Raw genomic sequence first — 11,316 nt, 5'->3', positions numbered from 1 at the left:
AGACAAGTTTCTTAACCCCTTCACGCTCCGTAGCGGATATATCCATCGCTAACACCCGCGGTCGGTGCCATGTGTTACGGGTGCGATTGTCCTTACGGGTGTCATTATCTATACTTTTTTTGGTCATATTGCCCAAGAGATGAGTGTGGTCCGCAGTGGTAGTGTGCAGCCGCGGGAATCTTTGTCCATTGCTAGATCTGATATCTACGGGATGGTTTTGGGAGTCAGGGAAAAACTTCAGAGAATGTAGAAGACATTGGAGATGCATCATCTTTGTCAAGTTAATGAGAATTTCCAGAAGATGTTATCAATGATGATCCACATGATCAACTAAGGGGCCAGATTGCTCTGATGTGGCCCTTCTACAGAGCTCCAACCATGCATTAACGATCTCCCACTCAGAGGGTTAGTCCAGCTCCCCCATGCTACCTTTAAACTTCCTTTCACTTTAAAGATGGAGTTCTCCTGCTTTGTCTTCTTTCCAATAGCCAACCTTTATTGCCACCTACTTCCCAAATGGAGTATTGACACCTGCAGGACATCATGTCTACTAAATAAGGGTAAAGATGTGATGTTTGTGCTATTTTGCAGAATCCAAGGCTGGAGATCCGTTGGTGGCTCTGCAAAAGTTTATAAATAAGAGCTTGTGCCAAAGCTCTGTGTCTTGTCTTTGCTCAGTCTTCAGGCAGAGTTTGTCCTTCCTTAATGTACGTCTCTGTCTGCTGCTACCACATAGATTGCCATCTTGCTGCCCAAGCAGCAGAGCCTATCTGGCTCCTACTAGTCAGCCCTCCGACCGCTGGACTACAACTGAAGTACTCTCAAAGTTTACAGCCTCTTACCTGCTGATGTTCTGGACTGTCTGCCAATAAAGAGACTGAGTTTTTGCAGTGCTTCCCATCTGCAGGTTTCCCCTTCACCACCTGCCCGGGGATCCATTACCACACACCGGGAGTTCCCCAGAGGGATCCTTTACTTCATTGTGGCCTACCCTTCTTTTTGTTGGCCCTGACAGACTGTGGATTCTGCCCGTTTCTGTGGACCAAGCCACCATGACATAATTCTGGGACAGGGGGTGTCCTCACTGCTCTGCTCTTTACATCCAATTTTAGGTATTGTCCCTTTATATATGTAATCATACCTTTGTGTATGTTGTTAGTAACAGCAGGACTGTGAACTATGGGCTTATATTCCAGGATTGGAGCCTCTCCATGTGCATATCCTCATACTGCGGTGCTCTTTTCTCTCTGTAGCCAGTGTGAAATAGAGGCAGTCCCCGGGTTACATACAAGATAGTGTCTGTAGGTTTGTTCTTATCATGGTAATCCCAGACAGAACTTTATTGGTCTCTGTGACAATTGGATTTTAAAAATGTTGGGTTTTCATAAGAATCAATTTTAACACTAAAGCTTCATTACAGACACATGTGATAACTGTTATAGCTGATTATTGTAGCCTAGGGATAAAGTACAATAAATTACCAATATCCAGAGGTCCGTTTGTAACTAGGAGTTGCATGTAAGTCTAGTGTTCTTAAGTAGGGGACCGCCTGTATGGATATATATTCCTGGATTATGGAGTGAGTATATCCTCACACTGCTGTGTTGTTAGCGCTGAACTACTCCACAACTCTTAACCCTTAACTGTGAGTAAAAGCTTTATCTTGCGTATAGTTGAAAACCACAGAACTCTTGCACAGGCCACAGCAGTGTGAGGATTGCTATCTAACGCCATGTGCAGAGATAGGTAAATAAATCACCCCCACCCCTTGCGTTCTCCCCTTGAAGCGGCAGCACAGGACAGGAGGCTACAAGGACCAAAGTTTATTGAGACTTTTCACTGAATACAAATTCTTACATTGATTGCACATTCTCATCATAGAAATCCACAGATATGATCCATAGGTTGTTTGTACAGTTACATATTGTAGCACACACTTACGTGTTCCTAAAGAAAAGGCACAGCCTTTGTTACCAGAGACGGACACTCACACTCCAGCGTCAACTCAAAGTATCACTCACAAGAGAAATGCAACGCAACCACCACGAAGGCCAAGGTACAGAAAAACTCCAACATGTGATGCATCACAGTCACCTCTGTGCGGCCATCATGTGTCCGGAGATGGGAAATAACCAAGAATAATAAAGGAAAAGCCACATAATATCCTCCTGGTGTTATCTCTCCTGTTATGGGTCATTTCAGGATCTGTCATTGGGAGGACAAGCTGACCATCTACCCTGCAGCGCCCACTACAGGGGAGGTGGTGTATTACATAAGAAGTGAACGGCCATCCATGTAATACCTGTCATGAGCTCAACCGCCAGGAGGGAGCCACTTATTAGCAAACCCCTTCTAGATCTAAAATAGGTTGTACAGGTGTGAAGATGAGAGACTGATAGATATAGGAGATTGATGGGAGATAAACAGATAAGCGATACATAGAAGATCGATAAATAGAAAGGAGATAGATAGTCGATGTGGAGATAGATAGATATGAGATAGATGATATGCAATGAATATGGTAGATAAATAGACATAAGATGAATATATAGATGGATAGAAGATGTATAGATTATCCTCTGTGCTCCTCTGTATTGTATGAGATGATGGATCAGTATCTTTGTGCTTAGCGGCTGTGCATATATATATATATGTATACGTTGTAGTGATAGCGTTGGGGTCCTCCCTCTTCGGGGCAGCCTTACTTCTCATGATTTGGGGGATTGTAGAAGACACAGATCATAAATTTGTGCTAGTCTTCCCGCAATGTTCCCGCAACTCACAGAGCGTTCACATTAGGTCCATATTTTAAGGCAGGTTCAAGACTCACCTTTTACTTTTAATGTTTTTTTTTTACATTATTTTTCGCCGTTGGCCAAAAAAAAAAAGAAAATCATCATTATTTACAAAACGACACAAGCGACTTACAAAACGCCAAGGTCGTAACTGCATAACGTATCTGCATCCTGGGAGCGGGACAACGGCGAGGTCATAGTCAGTAACAGCAACAAGACACCAAAAAAATATCACAAAGGAAATAAAGAAGAGCTTTTTACAGAATGAAATTTGCTATAAAAATGAATGCAAATAATACAGAAACTCTTAAATACTTCACAGCTAAAAATGGACATTCACAAAAAATAGAGGCCACGTATTCATCATGAAAATCTTACATCTTGTTTCTTATGAAAGAACAAAATATCCCTTAGCACAAAGTCTAAAAATTATATCCCCTTATAGTCCAACTTAAATTTTTTACCATCATGTCACATATTAAGGTTAAAAAAAATGTGTGCTGATTGATCTCTTGTACGTATTTATAGTTGACAGAGCACTCCTGTTACTACACAAAGCTTCAAATCCCCTGAAGAAACAAAGTAATAGTCTTTCTTCCCGCAGCCACCACTAGGAGGAGCTCAGGAGATTACTACATACTGTATATACAACCACCACTAGGGGGAGCTCAGGAGATTACTACATACTGTATATACAGCCACCACTAGGGGGAGCTCAGGAGATTACTACATACTGTATATACAACCACCACTAGGGGGAGCTCAGGAGATTACTACATACTGTATATACAACCACCACTAGGGGGAGCTCAGGAGATTACTACATACTGTATATACAGCCACCACTACGGGAGCTCAGGAGATTACTACATAGTGTATATACACCACCACTAGGAGGAGCTCAGGAGATTACTACCTACTGTATATACAGCCACCACTAGGGGGAGCTCAGGAGATTACTACATAGTGTATATACACCACCACTAGGAGGAGCTCAGGAGATTACTACATACTGTATATACAGCCACCACTAGGAGGAGCTCAGGAGAAGAATACATATTGTATATACAGCCACCACTAAGGGGAGCTCAGGAGATTACTACATACTGTATATACAGCCATCACTAGGGGGAGCTCAGGAGATTTCTACATACTGTATATACAGCCACCACTAGGAGGAGCTCAGGAGATTAATGCTTACTGTATATATAGCCATCACTAGGGGGAGTTAGGGAGATTACTATATACTTTATATACACCATCACTAGGAGGAGCTCAGGATGTTACTACATACTGTATATACAGTCACCACTAGGAGGAGCTCAGGAGATTACTACATACTGTATATACACCACCACTAGGAGGAGCTCAGGAGATTACTATATACTGTATATACATCCACCACTAGGGGGAGCTCAGGAGATTACTACATACTGTATATACACCACCACTAGGAGGAGCTCAGGAGATTACTATATACTGTATATACACCACCACTAGGATGAGCTCAGGAGATTACCACATACTGTATATACAGCCACCACTAGGAGGAGCTCATGAGATTACTACATACTGTATATACACCACCACTAGGATGAGCTCAGGAGATTACTACATACTGTATATACACCACCACTAGGAGGAGCTCAGGAGATTACTACATACTGTATATACACCACCACTAGGAGGAGATCAGGAGATTACTACATACTGTATATACACCACCACTAGGAGGAGCTCACGAGAATACTACATACTGTATATACAGCCACCACTAGGAGGAGCTCAGGAGATTACTAGATACTGTATATACAGCCACCACTAGGAGGAGCTCAGGAGATTACTACATACTGTATATACAGCCACCACTAGGGGAGCTCAGGAGATTACTACATACTGTATATACACCATCACTAGGGGGAGCTCAGGATGTTACTACATACTGTAAATACAACCACCACTAGGAGGAGCTCAGGAGATTACTACATACTGTATATACAGCCACCACTAGGGGGAGCTCAGGAGATTACTACATACTGTATATACAGCCACCACTAGGAGAAGATCAGGAGATTACTACATACTGTATATACAGCCACCACTAGGAGGAGCTCAGGATGTTACTACAAACTGTAAATACAACCACCACTAGGAGGAGCTCAGGAGATAACCACATATTTTATATACTCCACCGCTAGGGAAGCACAGCAGTTTGCTACATACTGTATATACAGCCACCACTAAAGGGAAGTTCAGGCGATTACAACATTCTGTATATACACCACCAATAGGGGGAGCTCAGGATATTACAACATATTGTGTATATACAGTATACATGGAACTTGGGATATTACTAAGCTGCAGGGATCCCCCTAGTGTTTTATAGAAGACAGCAATGTACTTTATGACTATGCAGAGGATTTGGAGATTTGTTTTAAGAAAACAAAGCAAGCAAATTCTATTCTGTTTTCCTTGGTAATATCTGCGTTGGGGTAAGATGGGGGATTATCTACCCTCCATGTCCCAATAACATTACCTTGTTAAGCAAATAAATGTTCAGACATAATTAAAGGGGTTGAGAACTAATAACCCTAATAGGGTCCCCAATATTGTATTTACTCTGGGAAACTTTATCCGCAGGACACGTGGCAAGCAGCAGGACTCAGGACTTCCTGTGACCTCCCATTTCCTGCTGGTTTCCAGTGGATGGAGGGGGCAGTACTTCCTGTATTTAGCCTTCTCCATAATAACACTCATGATTACAATAATGACTGCACAGCCCCCTCCTTCATCCAGAGGGTAACAAGACACAGGATGTCATAGGAAGTCCGGAGTCCCGCTCCTGGTGGGTCATGTGACTTGCAGATCCAATGGGCGTAAGTTGGCTATAAGTGGCTAATCCTTTAAGGGAAGCTAAATAGAAAAAAATTCATACATTTATTTATCATTTTTATGTAGGGTTGTGCTCTTTGCGTGTCCATAGCTAATAATTGCATATATATTTTTTCTTATTTTACAAGAAAGTGTAAATTCCCATCTTCAACTGAAACTAAATAACGGTCGTCCATCTTCAAAACGATAAAAAAATAAATTGTGAAATTATTTTACAAAATTTACATACATTAGGTTGAACTGCAATCCACAAGACAGATTCACACCACTTACATTCACAAGAACAGAACTACAAATTTTTGCGCAATTTTAATTTAGCCCGAACCCCTCCTACAAAAAAAAATGAACAAAAATTTGGCAAAGATCGTCCTTTCTGATTGCACCCTGCCTGTCATTTCAATGCTTAATAAGGCATTTTATTGAGTACTAAAAAACGGAAGGAAACGAAAAAAAAAAAAAATGGAACAAAACAACCTTACAGGATGATAATGTTGTTACGGTGGCCCATGTGGCAATTGCACCCAATTAGGGAGGCAAAAATTTCAAATCAAAACCAGGAAGTTCCACAGGCAACACCCCTCCCCCTCCCAAAAAAGGGATTATTCAACCAATGACAATTTTTTTAAAAAAGTCAAATGTTACATCCATCACATTGATCCCCAGTGATCCGGTTCCAATGTTTTATGAAGCTCCACCCACCATTTCCGTCTTCCTCTTAACATACAGGAAATGCCAATCAGCCAATAACTGCACAAAGAAGTGACCCGCCTCAACCACTGATTGGCTCTTCCATAAGTGCCACTTCCTGTGTATACAGAAAGAAATGGTGGAGATGAGAGGAAATGGGGGCTTTGGGTTTTTTTTTTTTAATTATTTCACAAAATTTTGAGTCCGAGATGCAGCTAATAGGGTTGCAATGCACCTGGCTTTGGATATGAAGGAGAATGGTCTTGGGGTATGAAGGGGTCGGGTATACATGTGTTACATTTATTTATAAGGCTTTGAGCATCTACCACTAGAGGGAGCTCACTGCATACAGATATTAAAGGACATCTACCACCAGGATGAAGGATTGTAATCCAAGCCCGCTGACATACTGGTGTGTGCCCTCCTCTGGCAGGATCCGCTCTTGTTTTAGCCCTGTTTTTTTATGAAAAATTGTTTCAAAATCTGTGTAAAAGAGCCTGAGGAATTCTGGTGCTCATTCGCATAATTTTTAAAACCTTTTTTCGTTAAAACAAGGGCATAAGTAGCTAAAAGAACTGCAGATCCTGCCAGAGGGGGTGCACACCAGTATGTCTGTGGTTTACAATCCTTGAGTCTGGTGGTAGATGCCCTTTAATTAGTCTTTTAAATTCATATACATGGGCTCCCCCTACTGGTGGCTGCAGGCAGGTTGAATGTTAATAATTAGCAATATGGCTGTGTAATGTGGGGGGATTTATAGATTTGTTGGAAAAAAAAAAGTAAACTGATAAAATATGTGTTATGTTATATCACACTACAGATATTGTCACAAATAAGTTATTGGCAAAATATTTTCTGCTGTTTTCCTCTTTTGCTCTTTTTCTTTCGACCTTGAAATATAAAAGTAGATGGATTTTTTGCATTTTAAATACTGAGCTCTAAGATAATGAATTATATTCAAGGCGTAATACTGACATACTAAAACTAAGACAACCTCCCCTCACCCGCCTCCAAAAAGTCACATGCACGCGTTTTTTTTACAATAGTAACAATTATTTAAACCATCAATTGTTTGTGAGACTTTTTAAGCTTTTCTGGCATAATATTTCTCTCTCCCAGTGATCTGTTATTTTAACGAAAATTACATTTGTATGTTTATGCAAATCAGACCGTCAGTGCACGATGGGCGGGGCCACATCTAGTGGTGCACACATTTTCTACATCCACTTTCTAGGGTTAATGTCAATCACTATATGCAGCGCTGTGTAGTGATAGGTGCAGCGGTAGCTCATTTGCCTAATAATACAATATAATTATATAATAATATGATGAGAAATCATTTGGAAAAAGAAAACTTATGTCTGAAAAGCTTATAAAGTTCCAGACACAATTCTGATTTTATCCGTCTGGACAATCAGTAGCTGGAACATTTTTTTTAACTAAAATTTAAATCCTTTCTTAAAGGGGATGTACAAGTAAAACAAACTCCTAGCCATAGGTCATGTCCAGTACTGCAGCTCCACTCCATTAAAATGAATGCTGTTATGCCGCACACTACCTGTGGACCGGGGTGGCGCTGTTTTTTTTTTTTTTTAATTAAAGTTACCAAGTCCTAATCTATTTGGAAAATCTTCCTCATCATCATTGCTTCATACAAGACACACTGTGCAAAAACAATCAATATCTACATTATAAAATGCGCAGCCTCGCAAACACACTTCAAGAAACACACATACTCCTCTATAGGTTACTGGTTCTATATGGGGCCAACATAGGTCACCTCTTTTTGGGCTGCGCGTAGATGCAGTAATTTTGGAACTACAACCTCAAAGAACCCCCAAAGAATGTGGTGTAATAACTATATTCATAGTCTTTCAAATATAAAAAAAATAAATTTGAAAACCCTAAAACCCACAAAATTTTTATATACCATCTCCTATGGCAAGGAATAGGACAGATGATAAATCAGATCTACTGTTGCCCCTCGGCTGTGCAGAGACAACAACTCCCATTTTGACTGAGCTGGAGATCTTCAAGTGTCTACTGTGGCTCTGCAGCAGTGTAGAGACTATAACTCCCATCAGGCCCCTGCTGGAGAGCCGCATGTACCTACCGTGACTTTAGCAGTATACAGACTATAACTCCCATTAGGCCCATGCTGGAGAACCTTGTGTATCCACTGGGACTCTTCAGCAGTGTAGAGACTACATTTCCCATAATGCCCCTGCTGGAGAGCTTCAAGTTTCTACTGTGGCTCTTCATTATTGTAGAGACTACAACTCCCATCATGCCCATGTATCCATATAATAATAATTCCCTTCTCTGCCTGCACCTGGTAAGGTGCCAGTGAGGGATGGCAAGGAGTTTATATTTTTATTCAAAAATTGTCTTAAATTTTCAAAATATTTACCTGATGCCAATCCACAGCAGAGCACCCAGAGCACCCACACCCAGAGAAGTTCTTACCAACAAGATGTTATCATGTGTGAGATGTATGTGACCTAATATCTTGTGTGATTGGCTGATAGGTTTCCTGTTATTTGTATATGGGTGCTGGTCAATATGATGGAGGAGCCGGGGCTTCTACATAAGTGCGGAGAACCGCAAGGTCCTCTACAGTCTGACCCCACTCATCATCATCTCCCAACCATCCAGTTTATCACATCTAACCAAAAAAGGGCAAAGCATTTTGCCAATTTTCCCCAGAGTGGGCGTGTCTGGAGGATATTGTTGTCACTGCTGGGTGGAGCCAGGGCGGGGCTTGTACCATTACTTTTACCATTAACCAAAAACAAATATATAAAGTTTTCTCTCAACCAATGGGATCCCAAAAACTTACCAAAAGTTTCTACGTGACAATAAAAGTTGTAAAATAAAAAGTTCAAAACTTATTAATACTTTGGTTTAAAAGACAAAATCCCTTGAAATAACAAATAAATGCGTCCTCTTCTCTGAGATGTTATCAAAGGGGTCATCCAGGCAGCTGCTTCCTTCCGGAAACAGCACCACCCTTCTCTTGAGGTTGTGTCTGGTATTGCAGCTACAAAGAAGTAAATATAGCTGAGCTGCAATACCACATTAGCCTGCGGACAGGAGTGGCGCTGTTCTAGGAAGGACGCAGCCATGTTTCTTCTGATTCTGGACAACCCCCTTAACTCGCCCCTCACTTCACCTCTGTAAAACAGACCCAAGCGACATGGAGAATTGGTAGGAAGAGTTCTGTGTTGTACAATAAGACATCGCTAAGACAATTACACTGCAGCATTTCATGTTTTTGGGGAGGTTTTGTTGCGCTTGTATCAAGTCGTGTAGTCCTCCTCGTCCAGCAGATAATTCAGCTTGATGACGGTGCTGATAAAGTCCCCTAATTCTACAAAATCTGCCGTAATGATGTTGATACCACTTTCACCCGGCTTCTGCGTCCGCACCCACTGCATCATGGAGGGGAGAGCGCTGCGGAGGAGACAAACACAAAGCCCATTATATCACAGCAATCACAATATTCTAAAAATGTCTACAACATCCAACATTCACAACCTTATTCTTTTGAGCAATATAAAACAAGGGGCTGGGGGGCACTGGACGGTCAATAATTGCACCTTGCCTACACTGTACCGGTTTTGAAAATGCATTTGTCAGCATTCTGAATAATTTCACTAGTTTATAATAGTTTATTTTACATTACCTGGCTCCCTACCAGCAGTATGTGGCGAGTCCTGGGAGGGGGCAGTTTCAGCCTGTGTGTGCCTGTGTCTCCTCATACATTCTTCTTCTCCTCCACACCATCCACCTCCACATGAGTAGTAGCGAGGGAGCTGCATGAGTGTGGAGGAGAGGAGACTGACACAGGCTACAGCCGCCCGTCCCTGGGGACTCACCACATGCTGCTTGCAGGGAGACAGATAATGTAAAATAATCTATTATAAAGTACTAAATTGATTCAGATACTGACAAAGACATTTATAATCGGCATATCAGAGGCTATTGGAACCGGTCACCGGCTAAAAATTACATTCCTGATGAGAGGTTCGCTTTAAACACAGACTGATGAACATAGTCTGCCATGTTGTTGGCTATGACACCAGCAAAATGCTGTCAGGTCCAGCCCTGTGCCCCCTTCCCTGGGACATAATGGGGCAGATTTACCTACCCGGTCCATTTGCGATCCAGCGGCGCGTTCTGTGTGGAGGATTTAGGTCTTCCAGCGATTCACTAAGGTAGTGCGTCCGATGTCCACTAGGTGTCGCTGCTGCACTGAATACCGTCGGAGTGCACTGAAGTTCCCCAAGCCAGGCCGGGTGCAGGTAAGCGCGTGTCAAGCGACACATTTTTTTTTTTAAAATACAGTGGTTTCTCCAACGGCCACGCCCCCCCCCTCCCGATTTCCGTCATGTGCATGCCGGCGCGCCACGATCCGATCGCGTGCGCCAAAATCCCGGGTCAATTCATGGAAAATCGCTGCAAAACGGAAAAATTCGGGTAACCTGACGTAAAAACGCGATTCGGGCCCTTAGTAAATGACCCCCATTGTGTCATATAGTATACATATCAGCGCCATATGGTGCCCAGATAACAGTGCCAGCCATTTGTCACATATAATTGCCAATAAAAAAACTTAAAAGGGTTTCTCATTAGGACCAGATGTTCTATGGGGCACAATTATCGTATGACGGGGCCCCTGCTCTCTGGAAACCACTGGATCCATCTGCACCGGTGAGACTCTTCTACGCTAGTTCAGGCGGCCGACCATTTGGCATGGAGATAAAGCCAGGAATGTGCCCACAAGTCTTGTATACAATGTATATACAGTATCTATACCTCCCAACCATCTCAGATCCAGCGGGACAGCCCTGCTTTTCGACTCTGTCCCACCCAAAATATGAGGGGTAGCTGCTGGGGGGTGGGCACAATAAGTGGGTGTGCTGCGGGCGCACAATGTGAT

General features: G+C 42.3%; 1 protein-coding gene across 1 annotated transcript in view; it reads right to left on the bottom strand.

Moving 5' to 3' along the window:
- Window positions 1–1,808: 1,808 nt before the first annotated feature.
- PLCXD3 (phosphatidylinositol specific phospholipase C X domain containing 3) overlaps window positions 1,809–11,316 on the bottom strand; it is a 49,165-nt gene continuing 39,657 nt past the window's right edge. The window contains exon 3 of the mRNA XM_072135528.1: window positions 1,809–9,827. Coding sequence (XP_071991629.1) covers window positions 9,674–9,827 — 154 coding nt within the window. The 3' untranslated portion in view covers window positions 1,809–9,673. The remainder of the gene's footprint in view (window positions 9,828–11,316) is intronic.

The sequence above is a fragment of the Engystomops pustulosus genome, chromosome 1 (genome assembly GCF_040894005.1).
Source record: "Engystomops pustulosus chromosome 1, aEngPut4.maternal, whole genome shotgun sequence".
Taxonomy (NCBI): domain Eukaryota; kingdom Metazoa; phylum Chordata; class Amphibia; order Anura; family Leptodactylidae; genus Engystomops; species Engystomops pustulosus.
The sequence above is the reverse complement of the archived record's forward strand: the minus strand, read 5'-3'. Positions and strand labels throughout refer to the sequence as shown.